This window comes from Bombina bombina, chromosome 5 (genome assembly GCF_027579735.1).
Source record: "Bombina bombina isolate aBomBom1 chromosome 5, aBomBom1.pri, whole genome shotgun sequence".
Taxonomy (NCBI): Eukaryota; Metazoa; Chordata; class Amphibia; order Anura; family Bombinatoridae; genus Bombina; species Bombina bombina.
This window is the reverse complement of record NC_069503.1, coordinates 1,028,765,376-1,028,791,717: the sequence shown is the minus strand read 5'-3', so window position 1 is coordinate 1,028,791,717 and position 26,342 is coordinate 1,028,765,376. Positions and strand designations below refer to the sequence as shown.

Genomic DNA, 26,342 nt, shown 5'->3' with positions numbered 1-26,342 from the left:
TGCTGCAAGAAAAAATAGTTTGCAAAAAGAGAGCCAGCCTCAGCTAGGAGCATGTGGTCATGTAGTCATTTTTGCATCTGAATGCAAAGTTTCTGAGAGAGTAAATAACAGAATGTTATTAACAGTGATAGTTTACCTCTTTTGAAAAAGTTTGTGTTTTTTTGTTATTGCTCGATTATAAAAATATGTTCTGCTGCCGGTTAAGAAATTGGACAAACAGTTGTGTTAATTTAAAGTTTTAGTCTGAAGTTTATATTTATGACATTCAGTATGTGGTTTTTATTTTAAATATAGAAATTATTTTTATTCCGATTAATCGAAAATATAATCCTCCGATTAATTATTAAAATAATTGCTAGTTGCAGCCCTAATGAAGAGAGAAGATAAAAGAAAGAAAAGAGAGAGGAGAGATAGAAGAAAATTTTATATGTGAAGAACATTGGAATGTAAAATATGCACCATTACCTTTGGGTTAAGCACACTTTGTCTAATGCAGTGTTGGGTTAGTGAACAAGTGATAAGTGTTTTTGATCACTGCACTCCATTAAAGTCTATGGAGAGAAGTTAATGGTGTCACAATATCCAAAGTCCTGTTTGCGTTGTTTTTTACTCACCTGCAAACCATTATTCTTCCAACTTGTAATACGCTCTGTATCCTACCCAAGTTAAAAGTTAACTTTGAGAGGTCTTTACATGAGTGAAAGCGCTAAATACCACTCCACTTGTAATCTTGCCCTCTGTGACAAATATAGTTAAAGCAAGGCTGATTATGAACATTATCTCACTTTCAAAGTGTGGCCCTGTGTCAACCTGACAAGCATCTACCAAATCTAAACCATTATAAAAAGGGACATAAAACTCACTTTTTCAGATTCAGTGCATACATTTTTAAATAATTTCCAATTTACTTCAATTATCAAATTTGCTTCATTCTCTGGGTATCCTTAGTTGAAGGAATTGCAACACACTACTTGGAGATAGCATAACAAGAAGCATTTATGTGCAGCCATCAATCAGCAAGTTCACAGTAGTACATTGCTGATCTTGAGCCTACCTGTATGCTTTAAACAAATAAACAAAGATGATAGCATTAAATTGTAAAGTATTTTAAAATTGCATGCGCTATCTAAATCATGAAAAATGTTTTTCATGTCTCTCTAAGAAAAACATTTTCTAAGACAATATAAATATAAATATTTATTTTTTAATTATGAATGGAAACAAAAATATTTTCCTTCTTTTTTTTTATTAAGTACACTTGCAGAAAAATCAAAATTACAAAAATGAATTCATATACACATTAAAATGTAAATCATGCACGATATTGGCATTGTAACTTATAAAAGGTTCTAAAGACTTGCATGTTGGGCAAGAAAAGCTCTTATTCTTTGCAACAGTTCTTTCTTTACGCTATCAGGTACCAGGGCTGAAAAAGAAAAACAGAGATACAAATGAGTGTACACTGAGGTGCGGTGTATGTATACAACTACATATGTATAGATTAAAAGAATAGGGGAACATCTATTTCCAGAACAACATCATCACATCATCTTTTACTAGGATTTATGAAAATCTGTATTCTTTTTAAATCTCAGGTTATTATTCATTCTGGAATATGAATATATCCCCTGCTCATATTCTGGTATAGAATAATAATAAAAATAATGTTACGGGTTAAAAGTACAAAATAAAAGCAATTTTGATAGATTTAATAGCAAGTACATAAAGTTCTATTTTTCTGTGTATAAGCTTGATCATCACGTGACAGTTATTTTAGAAATCTAATTGTGACATTATACGTTTCTATAGGTAGTTGGGGGTGCACTTAGTTATGGGCCTTAATGGTGACTTACAGATCAAACATTAGGGTGGGTTTATATATTCAGCTATTCATTGTGTTCTTCTTTTACTTCTGTGTGCCATACTAATCACTTAAAACAAAAACTAAATATGAAATTGGAACCAATTCATGAGCCAACAGTAATTAAAAGCTACTAGTTAGGAAATAAACACATTCATTGGCATTATCACAACATATTAAGACCACCACTTTCAGATATAAATATATTATTATTAAAATTGATATGAAACCCAAAAATGTTCTTTTGTGATTCAGACAGAACACAGCAATTTAAAAAAAAGTTTCCAATTTACTTCTATATTCAAAATTTGCTTCATTCCCATGATATTCTGTGTTGAAGAGGTACCTAGGTAGGTGTCTGGAAACCTTTATTGCAGGGAATCGTGCTGAAATCGAGTGCTCTTGCAAAACTGCACATAGTGCTCGAAAAATGGTCCGGCTCCTAAGCTTTATGTCCCTGCTTTTCCACAAAAGATTCCAATAGAACAAAGAAACAACAATAATAGATGTAATTAAGAAAGTTGTTTAAAATTGCTTGTTCTTTCTGAATCACAAGAGAAACATTTTGGGTTTCATATCCCTTTAAGTTTATAAATATCATCAAACCATACAAAGCAAATTCAAAATATAAACTATTATTGAATGCAGTAAATACTGATTCTGGGACGTAAACGGCTTTCAAGAGGCACTCACAATGTAACTAGTATTACATAGATTACACCTATATTAAGCCCTTCAATGCTAAGTCTTTTTACACCGGTGTCCCAGTCTAGGTGCTTCTCTCCCTATTATAGAGATGCCTAGATCATTTATATTGTAATAACTATTAAACAGAGTCTTCATTCTCAGAATATCAATTCTGCAACATAATGATAAATAATGTAACCTATTCACACCACCACTGTACAACTGCTGGTGCTCTGTAAATAAGTGCATTTATTTAAATGTCAGATGACATTAAAAAGGACATGAAACAAATTTTCTTCTATGATTCAGACAGAACATGCAATTTAAAACAACTTTCCAATTTACATCCATTAACAAATTTGCTTCACTGTCTTGTTGTCCCTTGATGAAAGAGCAGCAATAAAACTACTGGGAGCTAGCTGAACACATCTTGGGCGCGATCCAATATAGATTGTAGTTTGCGGCGCAAGCGAGGGAACCCCCGCCGCCCGTAGTTTCAGCTCGCAACTCGAGCTATCCCATATACGGCGCCGTCAGATGCTAAATTGCCGTAAGTCTGATAAACCAGCAATGTCCAGAAATCTGCGTAAGTACAAAGTCGCCAGTGACTTACGCCACTTTAGAAACTGCCGGCGCCTACAAAACCTGACTAAAGTATTAAATCTCCCGTACTGTCTAACACGCCTCCCAAACATAGCCCGACACGTATACCCCTCTATTCGCTATCCTCCCTCACTCTCCTAATAATAAAAAATGTATTAACCCCTAAGCCACTGCTCCCGGACCCCGCCGCCACCTACATTAACTACCCCCTAATGTGAGCTCCTACGCCGCCAGCTATATTAAAATTATTAACCCCTAATCTAATCCCCCTACCCTGCCGCCACCTATATTAAATTAACCCCTAATCTAATCCCCCTATACCGCCGCCACCTATATTAAATTAATTAACCCCTAATCTAATCCCCCTATACCGCCGCCACCTATATTAAATTAATTAACCCCTAAAATACTAAACTATCCCTACCACTAAACCCAAGTCTAACCCTACAAATAGCCCTGAAAAGGGCTTTTTGTGTGGCATTACCCCAAAGTAAACAGCTCTATTGCCAGCCCTTAAAAGGGCTTTTTGCGGGGCTTTGCCCCAAAGTAATCATCTCTTTTACCAGCCCTTAAAAGGGCTTTTGGCAGGGCATTGTCACAAAGTAATCAGCTCTTTTGCCTCTAATCTAAATCCCCCTACACCGCCGCCACCTATAATAAATGTATTACCCGCTAATCTAATCCCCCTACACCGCCGCCACCTATATTAAATACATTAACCCCTAATCTAATCCCTCTACACCGCCGCCACCTATATTAACCCTAATTATATAAGGGTTAATATAGTTATTATATTATATATATTAACCCTAATTATATTAGGGTTAATATAGTTATTATAATATATATATATATATTTTAAGTATAATAACCCTAACTCTAACACCCCTAACTAAATTCTTATTAAAATAAATCTAATTAATATTATTAATTAAAATATTCCTATTTAAATCTAAATACTTACCTATAAAATAAACCCTAAAATAGCTGCAATGTAATTAATAATTACATTGCAGCTATTTTAGGGATTATATTTATTTTACAGGTAACAGGTAACAAATAACTTGGTATTTATTTTAACTAGGTACAATAGCTATTAAATAGTTAATAACTATTTAATACCTACCTAGTTAAAATAATTACCAATTTACCTGTAAAATAAATCCTAACCTAAGTTACAAATACACCTACACTATCAATAAATTAAATAAACTACAAATATCTAAACTAAAATACAAAAAATAAACTAAACTAAATTACAAAAAATAAAAAAAGATTACAAAGAATTTTAAGCTAATTACACCTATTCTAAGCCCCCTAATAAAATAACAAAGCCCCCCAAAATAAAAAAATGTCCCTACCCTAATCTAAATTACAAAAGTTAACAGCTCTATTACCAGCTCTTAAAAGGGCTTTTTGCAGGGCATGCCCCAAAGTAATCAGCTCTTTTGCCTGTAAAAAAAAACCACACAATACCACCAACCCAACATTACAACCCACATACCCCTACTCTAAACCCACCCAAACCCCCCTTAAAAAAACCTAACACTAAGCCCCAGAAGATCTCCCTACCTTGAGTCGTCTTCACCCAGCCGGGACAAACTCTTTATCCAATCCGGGCGATGTCTTCATCCAAGCGGCAAAGAAGAAGTCTACCATCCGGGCGATGTCTTCATCCAAGCGGCAAAGAAGAAGTCTACCATCCGGGCGATGTCTTCATCCAAGTGGCAAAGAATAAGTCTTCCATCCCGGCGATGTCTTCATCCAAGCGGCAAAGAAGAGGTCCTCCATCGGGGCAAAGTTTTCCTCCAAGCGCCATCTTCAATCTTCGGACCTCCGACGCGGAACATCCAGCTGGCCCGACGACTGAAAGACGAATGAAGTTTCCTTTAAATGACGTCATCCAAGATGGCGTCTGTCGAATTCCGATTGGCTGATAGGATTCTATCAGCCAATCGGAATTAAGGTAAGAAAATCTGATTGGCTGATTCAATCAGCCAATCAGATTCAAGTTCAATTTGATTGGCTGATCCATTCAGCCAATCAGATTGAGCTAGCATTCTATTGGCTGTTCCGATCAGCCAATAGAATGCTAGCTCAATCTGATTGGCTGAATGGATCAGCCAATAGGATTGAACTAGAATCTGATTGGCTGATTTTCTTACCTTAATTCCGATTGGCTGATAGAATCCTATCAGCCAATCGGAATTCGACAGACATCATCTAGGATGACGTCATTTAAAGGAAACTTCATTCGTCTTTCAGTCGTTGGGCCAGCTTGATGTTCCGCGTCGGAGGTCCGAAGAAAGAAGATTGAAGATGCCGCTTGGAGGAAAACTTTGCCCCGATGGAGGACCTCTTCTTTGCCGCTTGGATGAAGACATCGCCCGGATGGAAGACTTCTTCTTTGCCGCTTGGATGAAGACATCGCCTGGATTGGATGAAGAGTTCGGCCCGGCTGGGTGAAGACGACTCAAGGTAGGGAGATCTTCTGGGGCTTAGTGTTAGGTTTTTTTAAGGGGGGTTTGGGTGGGTTTAGAGTAGGGGTATTTGGGTGGTATTGTGTTTTTTTTTTTACAGGCAAAAGAGCTGATTACTTTGGGGCATGCCCCGCAAAAGTCCCTTTTAAGGGCTGGTAATAGAGCTGTTAACTTTTGTAATTTAGAATAGGGTAGGGAAATTTTTTTATTTTGGGGGGCTTTATTATTTTATTAGGGGGCTTAGAATAGGTGTAATTAGCTTAAAAATCTTGTAATCTTTTTTTATTTTTTGTAATTTAGTTTAGTGTATTTAATTGTATTTTAGTTTAGATATTTGTAGTTAATTTAATTAATTTATTGATAGTGTAGGTGTATTTGTAACTTAGGTTAATAAATACCAAGTTACCTGTAAAATAAATATAAACCCTAAAAGTAGCTACAATGTAATTATTAATTATATTGTAGCTATCTTAGGGTTTATTTTATAGGTAAGTATTTAGATTTAAATAGGAATATTTTAATTAATAATATTAATTAGATTTATTTTAATAAGAATTTAGTTAGGGGTGTTAGAGTTAGGGTTATTATACTTATATATAATAACGATATTAACTATATTAACCCTAATATCATTAGGGTTAATATAGCTAATATAGATGGCGGCGGTGTAGGGGGGTCAGATTAGGGGTTAATCTATTTAATATAGATGGCGGCGGTGTAGGGGGATTAGATTGGGGGTAATACATTTATTATAGGTTGCGGCGGTGTAGGGGGATTTAGATTAGAGGCAAAAGAGCTGATTACTTTGTGACAATGCCCAGCCAAAAGCCCTTTTAACCCCTTAATGACAGAGGACGTACCAGGTACGTCATAGAAAAAACTTCCCTTAATGACAGTTGACGTACCTGGTACGTCCTCTGTTGTCTGAAGTGCTGGAAGCGATCATGATCGCTTCCAGCTGCTTCCAAGGGATTGTAGTGATGCCTCAATATTGAGGCATCACCACAATCCCCCATTTTACATACCGATGCAGAAAGGGCCACTATGTGGCCCCATCTGCATCGGCTATGTATGTGTACAAATTAGTGGCTGGTTGGGTGCTGCTTTTTCCTAGTATTACCGCATTGTTTGAATTACTAACCGATCGTGCTTTCTATGTATTTGCTACCGGTGCGGCGGTTGTGGCCGGTGGGGGGGGGGGGGGGGGGTGCGCACTCAAAATGTACAGCCCACTTAAAAAAAAAAAAAAAGATCGATCTAGATGCAGTGGCATCTCTGTTCTTTAATAAGGGATCTGGGAGGGGGAGGGTTGAAGATTATTTAGGGGGGCCAGCTACACTACAGCAAACATATATTTTATATTAAAAAAGTTAAAAAAAAAACTATTTTGGGGGGCAAATTGGGTACTGGCAGACAGCTGCCAGTACCCAAGATGGCGGCAAATAGACAGAGGGGGAGGGTTAGAAAGATGTATGGGGGGATCAGGGAGGTTGTGGGGTAAGGGGGGGGGGGATCTATCACTGCAGACTTTATGCCAAAAAATAAAAAAATAATTTTTATTTCAGTACTGGCAGACTTTCTGCCAGTACTTAAGATGGCGGTGACAATTGTGAGGTGGGGAGGGAAGAGAGCTGTTTGAGAGGGGTCAGGGGGTGGGATGTGTCAGGTGGGAGGCTGATCTCTACACTAAAGCTAAAAACCCCACAAGCTACCTAATTAACCCCTTAACTGCCGGGCATATTACAAGTGTGGTGCGCAGCAGTATTTAACGGCCTTATTATTACCAAAAAGCAACACCAAAGCCATATATGTCTGCTATTTCTGAACAAAGGGGATCCCAGAGAAGCATTTACAACCATTTGTGCCATAATTGCACAAGCTGTTTGTAAATAATTTCAGTGAGAAACCTAAAATTGTGAAAAATGTAAGTTTTTTTTTTTATTTGATCGTATTTGGCGGTGAAATGGTGGCATGAAATATACCAAAATGGGCCTATATCAATAATTTGGGTTGTCTACTACACTAAAGCTAAAATTAAACCTAAAAGCTCCCTACAAGCTCCCTAATTAACCCCTTCACGGCTGGGCATAATACACGTGTGGTGTGCAGCGGCATTTAGCGGCCTTCTAATTACCAAAAAGCAACGCCAAATCCATATAGGTCTGCTATTTCTGAACAAAGGGGATCCCAGAGAAGTATTTACAACCATTTATGCCATAATTGCACAAGTTGTTTGTAAATAAATTCAGCAAGAAACCTAAAGTTAGTGAAAAAAATTGTGAAAAAGTCAACAATTTTTTTTATTTGATCGCATTTGGCGGTGAAATGGTGGCATGAAATGTACCAAAATGGGTCTAGATCAATGCTTTGGGATGTCTTCTAAATATAAATATATACATGTCAAGGGATATTCAGGGATTCCTGAAAGATATCAGTGTTCCAATGTAACTAGCGCTAATTTTGAAAAAAAGTGGTTTGGAAATAACAAAGTGCTACTTGTATTTATGGCCCTATAACTTGCAAAAAAAGCAAAGAACATGTAAACATTGGGTATTTCTAAACTTGGGACAAAATTTAGAAACTATTTAGAATGGGTGTATTTTGGTGGTTGTAGATGTGTAACAGATTTTGGGGGTAAAAGTTAGAAAAAGTGTTTTTTTTCAATTTTTTCCTCATATTTTATATTTTTTTATAGTAAATTATAAGATATGATGAAAATAATGGTATCTTTAGAAAGTCCATTTAATGGCGAGAAAAACGGTATATAATATGTGTGGGTAAAGTAAATGAGTAAGAAGAAAATTACAGCTAAACACAAACACTGCAGAAATGTAAAAATAGCCATTGTCATTAAGGGTAAGAAAATTGAAAAATGGTCCGGTCATTAAGGGGTTAAGGGCTGGTAAAAGAGCCGTTTACTTTGGGGTAATGCCACGCAAAAAGCCCTTTTCAGGGCTATTTGTAGGGTTAGACTTAGGTTTAGTGGTAGGGATATTTTATTATTTTTTTTATTGATCACCCAGCCAAAATATTAGCCAATATTAAGCTAACATCAGCTAATAAAATATTTCAATGTTTATTTTATAAATTATTATTAAATAAATTGATGTTAAATTATGCAATTATTTTGTGCTCTGGATAGCAGAAAATGCTATAATATTAGAAAGTATTACACTGCCCCCACCTTGCTACTTTATAATGCTACCCGGCTGGCAACATTTTCTGTAGAGAACGCTGAAATGTGTTTAGCAAATTTCTGCTGCTGAGGATATGTGAATATGCTTTTCAACAAAGGATAGTAGAAAAAAGATAAGATAATAGAAGTAAAAAGGAAATTTGTTTACAATTGCTTGCTCTATCAGAATAATGAAAGTTTAATTTTGACTTTACGGTCTCTTTAACTGGAATCAAAAGCCTCAGGTACTCTTTCCCCCTTACGTGCACAAACCAGGCACTCTAGGGAGGCTGCATCACAACCATTGTTACTTCCCCTCATTTGGGTGGCCACACACTGTTGTTGCTGCCTGAATCACTCATTAATGTTACTTTCATTAGGGCAGTTGCGTGGCATTGGACCATCATCAGAACATTTAGAAACTTCTGCAGGCAGTCACAATGAACAGTGGCAGGCACTGAGAGAATGGAATCATCTGAAGCATAAAATATTGCAGTAAAACCCACAAGGAGGGCAGGAGGTTTTTAAAAATGACCAATGGCTGCAATAGTCTCTCCTCAGAAGTTTGGAATATTGAGACTGGAATTGTTACAGGAGAGCTTTGTGAAATCCTCAATGTGACTAGTGTGGTTTGAAAGCTAGTGAGAGGAATGAACTGTTACCAACATTTTATTTGTCAGGACAAGTAGACTTGGCCATCACCTGAATAGGGTTTATTTTTAAGCTGAATACAACAACAATAATGGATAGGCCAGAAGAAACAAGTGTACTGAACTGACCCTTTAAATATGCAGAATGTAGTCCAGTTAGGCATGGGGAGAGAACTATTTGCAGATAAATGCACATTTCATTTTTACGAAATCATTTTTTATGGGCTATTATATCCCATTACTTCCTCATTTTGCAAATGAAAGCTTATTGTAGCACTTCTTCTTTATTTACTATTGTGATGCTTTTTCAATCCATACAGTTAATGTCTGTTTGACTTTAAAGAACCTACTAAATATTGATCTGTATAACCAATAACGTCTCTCTGTAAAGTAAGAACTGCATTGCTCACCTCTGCCTTTGGGAGTGATTTCTGCAACCAAGTCATCAACAGTGACATGCTCAAGTCCTTTCTCTGTAATCACATCTAGAAGTAGAATACGCTATTAAAATGTATTGTCATGCTTAAAGTGGCAAGTAAATAAAGAACAATTACCAATTCAGCATGCACACAAATATTAACTCCAATCTTTTTTTTTACTTAGAATGTTTTGTGATGCTAATGAACATACATATTACCTGCATACATTTGAAATAAACACAAAAATTGTGTGTATACATATGTGTTACAGTTGTAATCAATTAATATATGCACAACATTTAGAAAGGGAAAATACAATAATTCCTGATAAGCCTGTTGTGAAATATATATGTAGTTAGATATAATTCAGGAATCCGTGAAGTACTGTCAAGCTTGCTTTTTAGACAAAAAAAAATGGCTGAGAAATTACATGAAAATTTGGAAATGTGTCTAAGCAGGCTCCAGTGATGTCTTGTGTGTGTCATACAACCATTATTAAAATGGTTCAAACCTGATGAAAGGCTCATTACACATTTATTCTGAAACCTGTTGCTTTTAAACTTTTTTACTAAAATCACGTGCTTTTTTAACTTTTTATTTGATTATTAATTTTACATTAGCATACATTTTCTGCTGTGTATTTGTACCATGCTGTATGACAGGCATAATGTGTTACTTGTGTGTAGAAGTAGCTAAAACAAACAAAATAAAACAGAACTTTCAAAGTGGAATATATTGGGGGTTTGCACATTGAGAAGGTGAGATTATATATATATATATATATATATATATATATATATATATATATATATATATATATATATATATATATATATACACATACATACATACATACACCGGGGTGCTTCCCATCAAATTATCATATACCAAGCCACAGAGAGCAACTCACCATATTTTAGTGTCAAACAAAGTAGTTTATTTTTCGTGAACATTTTCAGGGAGTGACCCCGTCCTCAGACAATTAAAAAAAAAAAAAAGCGGTGCGTGCTCTCTGTGGCTTGAGATATAGATAGATATATATATATATATATATATATATATATATATATATTTTTTTTTTTTTTTTGCTTAATTAGATATCATTAGGATTAACGGTGGTAATGCACTACTGTGGCATCCTCTTGAAATCTAAAAGATAAATACAAAAACAGATCCATCAAATATTATGGAGCACAAATAGAGCAGCCTCTTGCAGTTTGTTGTTGTCCAATACCTATTGCATCTGTTATTTGGGGCTTTGCTTTATATTTGTAAAATGACTAGTAACCATATAAACTTGTTTTTTTATTTCAATTATATTTGGTGCCTCCTGGTGGGCAAAGTGTTTCTGTGAATAGTTTTAAAATTTCTCAAATAAAAATACATTGCTTCCACTAATGTAAGTAACAAAAAACAAAACAAAACTAAAAAAAAAGTTTGTTAGTACATACAGAAAATCAAAACAATTCTCAATGTTTGGTATGACCACCATATGCCTTCATTGCTCTGAATACATTTTTTAAAGTGCCACGAAACCCAGGATTTTTCTTTTGTGATTCAGATAGAGAATATAGTTTTAAACAATATTACAATTTACTTCTATTATCTAATTTGCTTTGCTCTTTGGGTATCGGTTGTTGAAAGAGCAGCAACGCACTATCGGTATCTAGCTGAGCCAATGACAAAAAGAGTATATTTACAGTCACCAATAATTTGCTGCTCCGATAATATCCGAGTAGGTTTTTTAACAAAGTAAATCTGATAATAGAAGTAAATTGGAAAGTTGTTTAAAATTGCTTACTCTGAATCATGATTTTTTTTTTTTTTGTTTCATATCTTTTTGACTCATGCCATATTTAGACTTCAAGTCAGGTCATCCCTTAAAACTATTTGTACAGATTTTAAGCATGCTGAGCCATGGAATGCTCACTGAAATGCCTACAGATGTGTTCAGCGAATAAGGGACAAGGGCAGCTAAACTTACAGAACTCTTGCATTTAAAAGGGACATTATACTGTAAATATTTCTCCCCTTTACGCTGTTCCCAATGATTCATTTTTCTGTCTGTAATCCATTAAATAGATCATATATCTTTATTATCTATTTTGAAATAAATGCTTTTACCTGTTGACACCACCACCTAAACCAAAAATATAAATACTGCAGTATTTTCTATGGATAAGCTATGCCTGGTTTTAAAGACACTAGAATAACATTAAAGGGTAGTTTTACTGTACAAGTGTCCCTTTTAGTTTGCCGACATTAAAAACTAGAGCAACAATGTGTTCATTATTATAGTAAATATTATAGTCATACAATGCAAAAAAATGTTTCCCGGAAATTTTTCCAAGTAAGAAGGTAATAGAAAAAACAACACCACATAGAATAAAGTTAAAAAAAAAAAAAAAAAATTAAACAAAAATACTGAATGTCACCAACATAGTATACATGATTCTTACTTTGTCTAAGTGCTGAAAGCACACAGTACCCTAAATAATAATCTTTACTATAAATTAAGGATCACATCAGACTAACCTTTGCAGTGTGCTTTTAGTTGGTCTCTCCATCCACATTCAATTAATTTTGCTCTTAACAGCTCTTTGAGGCTACAAAATTCAGAATGATCAGAAAAAAATATGAAAAGCTGAGAAAATCATCAACTATATTTCTTTGAATATGCTAAACACCTAAAGCTGGCTTTCCTAAGTAAATATCTGTCAGAAAAAAAACAAATGTTGACACCTGATCCAGGAATGTTACACTACTTTAAAAAGAACATGGAAGGCAACATTAAAAAGGGACATGAAACCCAAAAAAATGCTTTCATGATTTGGATAGAGAATACAATTTTAAACAACTTTCTAATTTACTTCTATTATCTAATCTGTTTGGTTCTCTTGGTATCATTGGTTATATATAAAAAAATAATGAGTCCAAAGAGAGCACTCGCCATAGGTAAAAATATTTAATCTAAAGTGCTGTAAACGTTTTCGGGGAGTAACCCCATCATCAGACAGAAAATATTTCTGTCTGATGACGGGGTTACTCCCCGAAAACGTTTACAGCACTTTAGATTAAAAAATTTTACCTATGACGAGTGCTCTCTTTGGACTCATTATTTATATACTATGTGGGATGCACCCCAGCTTTGATGGATTATAGTGACATATTTTTTTATCAAAAAATATGTTGTGCTTTTGAAAATGGATGTGCGCCAATACCTTTTTGTTTGTGTAATTACTGGGTCATATTAGCAGCACTCCCAAAGATGTGTATATAAACTTTTTGTAAGGTGTGCTAAACCAAATTTTGCATTTGAGTATGCAGCAACCAATCAACAGGTAGAACCTAGGTTCTCTGCTGCTCCTGAGCTTGCCTAGATAAACCTTTCAGCAAAGGATAACAAGAGAAGGAATAAAATAATAGAAGTAAATTGGAAAGTTCTTTAAAATTGTATTCTCTGAATCATGAAATAAAAAATGTGGGTTTCATGTCCCTTTAAAAAACTTTCATTATCCAGATAGTGCATACAAAAAACAAAATCAAATTTACCTCTATCAAATGGACAGTAAAGTTAAATTAAACTTTTGTGGTTTAGATAGAGCATGACATTTAAAACAACTTTCCAATTTACTTCTATTATCAAATGGACCTCATTCTCTTGATATCATTTGTTGAATGGCAAAACTAGGTAGGATCATATATCTTTAGTCTATTGCTGCAATGTTTGCAACAGTGTATAACATCTACAAGCATTGTTGCAAACACCGCTGCCATGTCAGAGTGTTAAAAACACATGCACGCTCCTGAGCTCATATGAGCCAACCTAGGTTTGCCCTTCAGTAAAGATACCAAGAGAAGTAAATTTGATTATAGAGGTAATAAGAAAGTTGTTTAAAATCTTTAAAAGCAAGTCCCAAACTCTGGTCTTTTGGTAATGATATTCCTTAAAAAAGAAAGAAAGAAGCAAACAGTGATTCTGTAGAAGCAGGGCAATTCTACACACACATCCCTTTGCACTTGGTACTTATACTTGTTGGAGCTACTTTAGTTTGTACTTTTAAATAATCAACGGGATGGTCACTTCTTCTTTGTAAAAAATGATTGTATGCAAACAAGAGCAACAAAAATACAATTAGGCAATACATGTCACTCAGGATGTATTCTCCGTTAGCAACAAATACATTCTCAAACATCCAGTCTTTTACACATCAAGTTGTCCTGAACAGATTAGCTACAATCTTTTAACGGACACTGCTTGAGATGTTAAGGCACAACTCCCCCCCTCCTGGTGACACGCCTCATTCTTTTCAAGAAATATCTTTACTAAAAGATAACAGAGTTTGGGACTAACATTTAAAGATTGTATGGAAGTATTTTTCCAGCATTTATCCTTTGTTAAAGCTTAGGTCATTTCTTTGAGACAGGCTCAGGAGTCAAACAGTACAATCCTTATGGTAAAGGTTGTGTTTCAAAAAAGGATAACAGAAAAGGGTAAATTTGATCTTAGAAGTAAATTGAAAAGGTATTTGAACATTGTACACTCAGAATTGTAAGTGTAATTTTGACTAGTGTGCTTAAAAAATAAATAAAAAATATAATATTATTATTATTATTAATATTAATAATACCACAAGGATTTGCGTTTTACCAGGCAAGATATTTTAGGTATATTCATTTAAAAAGTTTGTAAAAATGAGATGGGATAAAGAAATGCTGTATTTCTTGTGTTGTTAGTGCATTAGATACATATCTACAAATATTTGCTAATCATTTAGGCTTTTGTTTGCGAGAATGTAAAGGTTATAGAAAATGTAAGATAATGTTAGAGACATGAAACATTTTTATTCTTTTATAATTCAGATAGAACATGTGATTGTAAACAAATTTCCAATTTACTTCTGTTATCCAGTTTGAATAATTCTCTTTGTATCTTTTATTGAAGGAGCAGTAATGCACTAACAGGAGCTAGCTGAACACAATGACAAGAGGCATATACAGGGGTTTCAGTGGTAATCAATTGCTTCTGGGAATCTAGGGGACCCATGTGGCCCTGCATCAGTAGAGCCATGGAGAAGAAAGATCCACCTACATAATGTCTAGCCAAGCTGTGTGCAAAACAAATACAAAATATACAGAAAACTGTTGTGTATATATAGGCAGTCCCCAGATTACGAACAAGATAGGTTCTGTATGTTTGTTTTGTATGTTTGTTTAATTTGTAAGTTGGAACAGGCACTTTTTTTAGGTGACACTCTAGCCAAACATTTTTTTTAGTTTTGGATAGCACAGGGAAAAGATTGTTTTGCCATCTGTGCCCCTGTTCAGAAAATTTCACATCACTTTGTCCTTGTGACAATTGGATTTTGAGTATTTTGGGTTATCCTGGAAAGAAGGATTGGAGATAAAGCTCTATTTTCTATTTTACGAGTTGTACTTAAAGTGGATGTCTGTAACCCGGGGGTGCTCTCACAGTATTTAAAAAAAAAAAACCCTCTTAATATTTACTAATCTTATTGAACAAAACAGTATCAGTCCATACAATGTTACAAAGTCTTCAATTGTTTTCTTCTAGGAAGATATAAAACCCAGGCAGCTCCTTGTGGAAGGTGTTGGTTTACCTCATTCATGCATAAACTGTCATAAGACAAAAACAAGGGCGTCACATGGCCTAGTATAGTCTTGATATAGTAATAGATGCGAATGCAAGAGTAAAACTCACTTTAGAAGTGCACCTCCAGCTGCTTTATGCACAAGCTGGAACTTTACAGCCGCTCAGCAGACTGGCCCACGTCAATGCAGGATCAGCAAAACTCCCATCAAAAACTAGGAACATCAGCCACAACCATAAAGCTTAAAAAAATGGTGATTTCTCAAGCAAGCATAAAATTCAAAACTTATTTTATTAAAAATTCATAGCAACATGTTTCTCAGTCATCTATATAGGGCTGTCAGGCTTAATGCAATATCTAAAATGCTTGCTATATGAACATATATTAGCTGCATTACTATTGGCTAACTTAATACTCTAAAAAGAAATCACCTACAACTCATTTGCATATGCCATTACGTTACCCATAGAAAACATATCATCATGTGATCACTTCAAACCTACAATGTGGTTATATCATCCCTAAAAACATCTCTCACACTATATATCAGTGGTACTCTGCTTGACACAACCAATAGTGTTACCATCAAAAAAGACTTGTACACTACTGTCTCGGATACAATATAATGTATTTGTATCGATCACAGAGTAACACTGAAGAAAGAAAAAAATAATTATATATATAAAAAAATGTATTCCTTCAGTGTTACTCTGTGATCGATACAAATACATTATAAAAAATATGGATTACCTCTCAAGTCAAATATTCAATGTAGTAGTGTGAACGCCAAAATCGTCTAGCGTGTAATCAAAGCATCCACTGGTGCCCCCATTCTACACGTGACAACACTAGGGCGGTGTTATTATCGGTGTTGCTAGGGGCGGGTATGTTAACGTCGCCATAGCGACAACAAATGGGCGCACCAGTGGAGACTTTAAAGTCTGAATTCAAGACAGCACTCCCTGAATTTTTCCAAATAAAATCTAGCTTTTATTCCATAAAGTTGCAAATGAAAGGTGTTAAACCAGACTACCAAGTGTTACTGTACCACTTGGATGTCAGATTGGACACCTTTCATTTCACGAACTGAAACCATTTGATAAAGGTGCCAGTTAGACACTGAAACATCATGGAATAAAAGCTATGTTTTATTTGGAAAAATCCAGTGAGCACTGTCTTGAATTCAGACTTTAAAGTCTCCACTGGAGCGCCCATTCTCCATGTGTTGTCACTATGGCGGTGTTATCATACCCGCCCCTAGCAACACCAATAATACCACTAGTGTCGTCCTTTTTTGACTTAGCACCCTGGTCATTCATTTGAATATAGTGTGTGTGTGCACGTGTATATATATATATATATATATATTCATTTGTATATAGTGTGTGTGTGCGTATATATATATATATATATATATATATATATATATATACACTGTATATATATATATATATATATATACACATACACACACATATATTACTCTGATCTTTTTGGATGGTAACACTATTTGGTAGCGTCGAGCAGAAATCACAAAATGTTTAAGCCTTATGGTTGTGGCTGATGTTGCTGCTATTTGAAGGAGTTTTGCTGATCCTGCATTGATGTGAGCCAGTCTGCTGGGCGCCTATGAAGTTCCAGCTTGTAAATAAAGCACATAGAGGTGCGCTTCTAAAGTGAGTGTTACTCTTACATTTGCCTCTTACTATATCAAGGCTGTGCTAGAACATGTGGCACCCTTGTTTTATTACAGTTTATGTGAGCAAAACAAAGCTCAGTTTAATGGACATAAAACACAAAATCTTTCTTTCTTAATTCAGATAGAGCATACAATTTTAAGTTTCCAGTTTACTTCTATTATCTAATTTGCTTCATTCTCTTGGTATCCTTTGTTGAAAAGGAGCAATTAACTACAGGGAGCTAGTTAAAGGGAAATTAACCCCAATTTTTTATTTCATGATTCAGATAGAAAGTTGCTTAAAATTGCATGCTCAAATTTACTCCTATTATTTTTTTTCTTTGTTCTCTTGGTATCTATTTCAAAAAGCAGGAAAGTAAGCTTAGGAGCCAGACCATTTTTTTAGTTAGCACCTGGGTATATAAATGTAGCCACCAATCAGCAAGCGCTACCTAGGGTGTTGAACCAAAAATTGTTTGACTCCTAAGCTTACATTCCTGCTTTTTTCAAATAAAGATATCAAGAGAACGAAGATTTATTTTTTATTTTTATAGGAGTAAACTAGAAAGTTGCTTAAAATTGCATGCTCTATCTGAATCATGAAAGAAAGAAAAAAATGGGTTTCATTTCTCTTTAACGCATAGGGTTAGCCAATAATATTAGGTATATACAGGTAGCTCTCAGTTTACGCCGGGGTTAGGTTCCAGAAGGAATGGTTGTAAATCGAAACCATTGTAAATTGAAACCCAGTTTATAATGTAAGTCAATGGGAAGTGAGGGAGATAGGTTCCAGGCCCCTCTCAAAATTGTCATAAGTAACACCTAATACATTATTTTTAAAGCTTTGAAATGAAGACTTTAAATGCTAAACAGCATTATAAACCTAATAAAATAATCACACAACACAGACTTTACTTGCATTTTTCTGCAGACAGGAAGATCTTGTTCCTTTGAAATCTGCTTGATAGCTCAGGTCTGGTTAAACTGATTAATTTCAGCTTGATTGGCTTTGCTGCAACACAAGCGGACAGCTCCATCTACTGGCTATTTTAATAAATGCACTGCTTCTCAATGCTTTTCAATAGCAGTCACATGACTGGAAAAAAAGGTTGTTATTCTGAAACGGTGTAAATTGAACCGTTGTAAAACGAGGGCCACCTGTGTGTATATATATATATATATATATATATATATTCAGCAGCTCTAGATCCTACCTAGGTATCCTTTTCAACAAGGGATACTAAGACAGCAACAAAAAAATAGAAGTGAAATAGGAAGTTATTTACAATCACATGCTCTGTCTGAATCTTGAAAGAAAAAAAATTGTGTTTCATGCCCCAAGTGTAACGATTTGCCTTTTCAATATGCTGGCAGGGTTTCCAAAATGGGCACCACAGTGTTGCTGTGCAGAAAGGAAGGAGAAGGCAGACAAAGGCTTTGATAAATCGACCCCATAGAAGCAGTTTTTCTCTCCTATTTGGCCGCTGGATCATAGAAACATAGATATTGAGGGCAGATAAGAGTCATAGGCCCAGCAAGTCTGCCCAATAAAGTCCCCCATAGTGCTTGTCATTACTACCTCTTGAGGAAGTTTATTCCATAAATCAATCACTCTGTTAAGAAGTGCTTCCTCAAATTACTCCTGAATCTACTACCCTTCAGCTTGAGATCATAACCCCTTGTTCTTGAATTTTCCATTTGATGTAAAATACCCACAGCCTCAGTTTTACTAAACCCTTTAACGTACTTGAAAGTTGCTATCATATCACCTCTTTCCCTTCTCTCCTCTAAGCTATAGCTATCAAGATGAGGCCTCTCTTCTGTCATCTTCTGTTTATTTATAGTGCCAAAAGGGGCGGTTTTGAAATGGGGAGGCCCCTGCATAGTCTTGCCCTGGGACCAGTGAGGTTTAGTAGTTACACCCCTGGGCATAGATCATGTGCAGCCACTAATCAGCAGCTAGCTCCCAGTAGTGAATTGCTGCTGCTTCTCAACAAACGATACCAAGAGACTTAAAGGGACATGAAACCCCAAAAATGTCATGATTTAGAAAGAGCATGGAATTTTAAACAACTTTCTAATTTACTTATATTATCTAATTTGCTTCATTCTCTTGATATACTTTGCTGAAAAGCATATCTAGATAGGCTCAGTAGCTACTGATTGGTTGCTGTGCATAGATGTCTCATGTGATTGGCTCTCCCATGTGCATTGCAATTTCTTCAACAAAGGGTATCTGAAGAATGAAGCAAATTAGATAATAGAAGTAAATTAGAATGTTTTTTAAAATTGTATTCTCTACTTGAATCATGAAAGATTTTTTGGGGTTTTAGTGTCGCTTTAAGCAAATTACACAAGAGAAGGAAAATGGCAAAGTTATTTCAACGGCATGCTCTGTCTTAATCAGAAAAGAAAATTTGGGGTTGTATGTCCCTTTAACGCAAGTTGTGCTGCGCCATTGTTTCCTGTTGTAGTTATGACACAGACACAGAATTTAAAAATAGAACACCAAAAATAAAATCAAGATAAATAAACGCACCCCGCCCTATTACACAATCTACGTACCGTTCCCTTTCTCCGGTTTCAATTAGTTTCTGATTAATTGTAGCTCTCATCTGTGCATCTTTATTCATGGTGGGATATAAGGTGTTACCGGAAACCTTCAACGGAAGAAGTAAAGAATACAGAAAATGTTATTTACTAAAACAATACTTTATATATGCGCCATATAACAATAATACTAACCAGAAACAAAATAAAGTAGACAAAGTTTCGAAATGCCTGAACCAAATCTGTTACCCGGCAACAAGCTCTATGGCCGCCGCAGTTCTGCGCCTGCGCGCTTTGAGAAAGGTTATCGTGAGATCCCCAATCTCACGAGAACTGTAAACAAATCAAGTACTTCTCTTAGAAGCCTCATTGGTTAAAAACTCAATTTCCCAAAATGCTTTAGTTGCTGAGTCCGTACACCAAATAAGTCCCTTCCGAATAAGGTGACAGCATTTAGTGGTTCCGTCTTGTTTCAGTGGCTCAGTGAGTTTTAAAATAAATAAGGTTTCTAGCTACGTATACATATTTTTTTACAATGGAAGGTGCCAACTGCTCTCTCAAAGTTAATAGGTCTCTGCTGGATCCCAAATTCGAGAGCTACAAGTTGACCCTGGATCCCTTGCCCTGTTACAATGTGGCATTAGATGCAGGTGAGTTGGTGGTTCCCACGTTGCAATCTGTATACTGTGTGGTATTTTAGGTTCTCATTTCCTTTGTATAAGACTGCACATGTAAAGGCACTAAGGCAGCGTTATGTTTGAGCTTGATTTCCTACTCAATACATTTATCAAATCAGATTTCTATCATGTGTATATCTTACCAAGAATTTGCCTGGCATGGAAGTTTCCATAATGTTCTTGTTTTTTAGTTATGCAGGTAGCAGCTTCCTGAAAGTTGTGCCTCTGTTATGTCTCACTGCTATATTATTTCCTGTCTAACTAAAATACTCTAAACTCTGCTGTAAACTAATGGCCTTCAGTGCTACCTTCTCTATGTATAAAGTGACTGGTGTAAAAAATGCTTAAAGGGACATGAAACCCACATTTTTTCTTTCATGATTCAGACAGAACATGTGATATTAAACAGCTTTTCAATTTGCTTCTATTATCTAAATTGCTTCACTCTTTTGGTATCCTTAGTTTAAACGCATATCTAGGTAGGCTCAGGAGCATCAATGCTTTACTGGGAGAGCTAGCTGCTGATTGGTGGCTGCACACAAATGCCTCTTTTCATTGGTTCACCAGATATCTTCATATAACTCAGAGTAGTGCATAGGTGCTCTTTCAAAAAAGGATACAAAAAGAATGAAGCAAATTGGATTAAAGATGTACATTGGAAAGCTGTTTAAAATCATGTGCTCTATTTGAATCATGAAAAAGAAAAATGTTGGGGTTCATGTTGGAACGGTGTAAAAGACGGAACAGGCCCGAACAAGCCTTTTATAAAGGAAATTGATTCAAAATATAATGGGATGTGTTACAGACTCTTGAGAACAATTTAAGGAACAATAATCTTTATGATGTAATATTTAATTAACCCTTTAACTACCAAAATAGTGTCTGGAACAAAACATAACAGCCCGGAACAACACCTTCCCAGAAAACCAGATACACCAAATTCACACATGATTAAATGTAATAAGTGTAATCAGCCACAAACCTTCCACAGAAACCACGTTCCAATGCCTGTAATATGCTTTTTCATGAAAAGTGACAGAACTGCACCTTCCCAGCAACATATGCAGACCAAATTCACCAGACACACATAATTAGAAGTGGTCAGTGTAATCCACCAGAAACTATTCACAGAAACCCCGTTCCAATACCCATTCTGGCCGGTAATACACTTTTTCATGAAAAGTGATGGAACAGCACTTTCCCAGCAAACCAGATATATCAAATTTACCAGTCACACATGACTAAATGTAATGAGTGTAATCAGCCACAAACCATCCACAGAAACCACATTATGATATCTGTTCCGGCCTGTAATACACTTTTTCATGAAAAGTGATGGAACGGCACCTTCCCAGCAACATATACAGACCAAATTCACCAGCCACACATAACTAGGTTAAATAAATGTAACCAACAACAAACCATCCACAGAAACCACGTTACAATATCTGTTCCGGCCTGTAATACGCTTTTTCATGAAAAATTACATTAGTCATGTGTGACTGGTGAATTTGGTGCATTTGGTTTGCTTGTAGGGTGCCGTTCCGTCACTTTTCATGAAAAAGCGTATTGCAGGCCGGAACGGGTATTGGAACATGGTTTGTGTGCATGGTTTGTGGTTGATTACACTGGTTAATTACACTTATCACATCTATTTATGTGTGGCTGGTACATTTGGTCTGTATATGTTGCTGGGAAGCTGCTGTTCCAACACTTTTCATGAAAACGTGTATTAAAGGCCAGAACAGATATCGTAATGTGGTTTCTGTGGATAGTTTGTGGCTGATTACACTCATTATATTTAGTCATGTGTGACTGGTGAATAGATGTATTAGATTTGGGGATTTCCATGTTTAAAAAAACAAAAAAAAAACAAAGAAAATTTTTTAAAAATAAGCTTTGTGTCACTTAGTGACTACCCAAGCATACCTCAGACTCAGCAGAATCCAGTGGCACAAAGATAGGATCTCTCAGGAGCCCCCTGAATGCACTGCCCCTTTCCACTCTCATAGGTGATAATGACATATATATATATATATATATATATATATATATATATATATATATGTGTGACATCACCTATTAGAGTGAATAGGGTCAGTGCATTCAGGGGGCTCCTAAAGAGTCTTATCCTCAAGCGAGGGTCCTATCTTTGGTGTCACTGAATTCTGCTTAGTCTGAGGTTTACTTGAGTATTAGTCACTAAGTGACATTAAGCTTAGTTTATATATGGCAGATGTTTATATGATGTGTGTATTTGCATTATGAAATACAGTTGTGCTCATAGGTTTACATACCCTGGCAGAATTTATGATTTCTTGGCCATTTTTCAGAGAATATGAATGATAACACAAAAACTTTTCTTTCACTCATGGTTAGTGTTTGCTGAAGCCATTTATTATCAATCAACTGTGTTTACTCTTTTTAAATCATAATGGCAACAGAAACTACCCAAATGATCCTAATCAAAAGTTTACATACCCTTGTGATTTTGGCCTGATAACATGCACACAAGTTGACACAAAGGGGTTTGAATGGCTATTAAAGGTAACCATCCTCACCTGTGATCTGTTTGCTTGTAATTAGTGTGTGTGTGTGTATTAAAGGTCAATGAGTTTCTGGACTCCTGACAGACCCTTGCATCTTTCGTCCAGTGCTGCACTGACGTTTCTGGATTCTGAGTCATGGGGAAAGAAAAAGAATTGTCAAAGGATCTGTGGGAAAAAGGTAGTTGAACTGTATAAACAGGAAAGGGATATACAAAGATATCAAATGAATTGAGATTGCAAATCAGCAGTGTTCAAACTCTAATCAAGAAGTGGAAAATGAGGTGTTATGTTTGATAACATACTGCATTCATCTTGCCATCAATTCTGACCAAATTTCCTGTGCCTTTGTAGCTCACACATCCCCAAAACATCAGTGATCCACCTCCGTGTTTCACAGTAGGAATGGTGTACCTTTCATCATAGGTCTTGTTGACTCCTCTCCAAATGTAGCATTTATGGTTGTGCCCAAAAAGCTCAATTTTGGTCTCATCACTCCAAATGACTTTGTGCCAGAAGGTTTGAGGCTTGTCTCTGTGCTGTTTGGCGTATTGTAAGTGGGATACTTTGTGGCATTTGCATATTAATGGATTTCTTCTGGTGACTCAACCATGCAGCCCATCTTTCTTCAAGTGCTTCCTTATTGTGCATCTTGAAACAGCCACACCACATGTCCTGTATTTCACCTGAAGTTATTTGTGGGTTTGTCTTTGTATCCCAAACAATTTTTCTGGCAGTTGTGGCTGAAGTTTTAGTTGGTCTACCTGACCATGGTTTGGTTTCAACAGAACCCCTCATTTTCCACTTCTTTATTAGAGCTTGAACACTGCTGATTTGCATTCTCAATTCCTTGGATATCTTTTTATATCCCTTTCCTGTTTTATACAGTTCAACTACCTTTCCCGCAGATCCTTTGACAATTCTTTTGCTTTCCCCGTGACTCAGAATCCAGAATAGTCAGGGCAGCACTGGATGAAAGATGCAAGGGTCTGTCAGGAGTCCAAAAACTCATTGACCTTTTATACACACACACTAATTGATTACAAGAAAAGAGATCACAGGTGAGGATGGTTACCTTTAATAGCCATTCAAACCCCTTTGTTTCAACTTGTGTGCATGTTATCAGGCCAACATCACCAGGGTATGTACACTTTTAATCAGGGTCATTTGGGTAGTTTCTGTTGTCATTATGATTTAAAAAGAGTAAACACAGTTTATTGATAATAAATGGCTTCAGCCAAACACTAACCATGAGTAAAAGAAAAGCTTTTGTGTTATCATTCATATTCTCTGAAAAATGGCCAAGAAAACATAAATTCTGCCAGGGTATGTAAACTTATGAGCACAACTGTAAGAGCGTGGATAAGGGGCAGCGCATTCAAGTGTATCCTGAGAGGTCTTATCCCCAAGTTAGGGTCCTTGGATTCTGCTCAATCTGCGGTTTACTTGGGTAGTAGTCATTAAAGGGCCACTGTAAGTAAATATTTTCTATGCCTGTTACTAACTAACTACCCCAATAGCTTTTTATCAATAGCATTTCATTAACATATCTCTATCGTATATCAGAAATCTTGTCTGCAAATTTAATTGTTTTCCAAACCCACTCCGTGGGTATCCTTTGCTCTGTACCAATCCGTTTACAATACCTAGGTTTCAAAATGGCGCTTTAAACACAATTTCATTAGTTTAAGTATTTTGAACACACAGTGCTGAAAATAGTGGGCAGGATAACGTGACATCATCAGGGAATAAAAGAAATAACTTTTATAACGTTATGAAACTTCGTTTCGGAGAAAATATAGGTCAGTAGGTTTTAATTAATGTTTATTAACTTTAATATGTTAGTTGTTTGGCTTAAAAATTATAACAGAAAGTAATCCTTTAAGTTACACAATGCCTAGTTTTTATAGGGCAGGTTTTTTTATAAAGTATTTATCAGGGTGGATTTGATTTAAATCAAATTAATAATTAAATCATGATTTAAATCACAATTTAAAGGGATACTAAACCCACATTTTTTATTTACTGATTCAGATAGGACATGACATTTTAAGCAACTTTCTAATTTACTCCTATTATCAATTGTTCTTCGTTCTCTTGATATCTTTATTTAAAAAGCAGGAATGTAAAGCTTAGTAACTGGTTCATATTTGGTTCAGAACCTGGGTTATTCTTGCTTATTGGTGGCTAAATGTAGCCACCAATAAGCAAGCGCTATCCAGGGTGCTGAACCTAAAATGGGCCGGCTACTAAGCTTTACAGTCCGGCTTTTTAAATAAAGATAGTAAAAGAACAAAGAAAAATTGATAATTGTTGTAACTTTGCTTAAAATTGCATGCTCTATCTAAGGGGTAGGCAACCTTGGTTCTCCCGATGTTTTGGAACGACATTTCCCCTGATGCTAAAACGGCTCTATCTGAATCATGAAAGGGAAAAAAAATGGTTTTGGTATCCCTTTAAATAATAGTTTTCATTTCTAGAATACATTTTTTTTTTCCAGTTATCTCAGACCATTACTGTTTTGGTTATATATATCATTAGATTATATGCATAGATAGATTATTAAAATGACTAAAATCATTTGGAGGTGAACTATCTCCAGTTTAATTGGTTAGTCGTTCTTATTCGATCAATTTTACATCTGTACTTTATTGCAAGGAGAAAAATAATGATTACAATTGAAATCATTTTATTTAACCCCTTAATGACCAAGGACGTGCAGGGTACGTCCTCAAAAAAAAAAAAGGCAGTTAACGCCTGAGAACGTACCCTGCACGTCCTCGGTCTGGAAAGCAGCTGGAAGCGACCCTGATCACTTCCAGCTGCTTTCCGGTTATTGCAGGATGCCTCGATATTGAGGCATCCTGCAATAACATTTTTCAGCCATCCGGTGCAGAGAGAGCCACTCTGTGACCCTCTCTGCACTGGAGATCGGTGGCTCTGTTCGTTGATGGGTGGGAGCCGGCATGGGAGGCGGGTGGCGGCCATCGATGGCCCTTGGGATCGTGGGCGGGGATGCCCGGGGGGCGCGCACGTGCACGGCGGGGGCGGGCGCGTGCACGGGGAGGGAGTGGGTGGGAACCGCTACACTACAGAAAAAAAGTGTTGAAAAATGAAAAAAAGGCTTTAAAAATAAACAAATACTTTTTAAAACAAACACATCAGTTAGGTGGTGGGGGTTGGTCTGTGGGGGGGGGGAAGCTACACTACAGAAAAAACGGCCAAAAAATAAAAAAAACCCATATTATTTTGCAAACTGGGTACTGGCAGATAGCTGCCAGTACCCAAGATGGCCCCCAATAAGGCAGAGGGGGAGGGTTAGAGAGCGGTTTTGGGGGGGATCAGGGAGTTTGGGGGCTAAGGGGGGGATCCTACACAGTAGCATATGTAAATATGCTAAAGTA

At 36.0% G+C, this 26,342-nt stretch overlaps 2 protein-coding genes across 2 annotated transcripts in view; one reads left to right on the top strand and one right to left on the bottom strand.

The window, feature by feature from the left end:
• Positions 1 to 1,227: 1,227 nt before the first annotated feature.
• On the bottom strand, positions 1,228 to 20,023 carry ENY2 (ENY2 transcription and export complex 2 subunit). The gene is made up of 5 exons (XM_053713197.1): positions 19,911 to 20,023; positions 19,731 to 19,825; positions 12,411 to 12,481; positions 9,867 to 9,941; positions 1,228 to 1,426 (listed from the first exon to the last, which is right to left on the bottom strand). The coding sequence occupies exons 2-5, from the start codon at positions 19,796 to 19,798 to the stop codon at positions 1,350 to 1,352; spliced, it is 291 nt and encodes a 96-aa protein (XP_053569172.1). The 5' UTR covers positions 19,799 to 19,825; positions 19,911 to 20,023; the 3' UTR covers positions 1,228 to 1,349.
• A 141-nt stretch (positions 20,024 to 20,164) lies between these two features.
• NUDCD1 (NudC domain containing 1) overlaps positions 20,165 to 26,342 on the top strand; it is a 637,137-nt gene continuing 630,959 nt past the window's right edge. Inside the window, exon 1 of the mRNA XM_053715288.1 lies at positions 20,165 to 20,365. Within this exon, the coding sequence (XP_053571263.1) occupies positions 20,251 to 20,365 (115 nt within the window). The 5' untranslated portion in view covers positions 20,165 to 20,250. The remainder of the gene's footprint in view (positions 20,366 to 26,342) is intronic.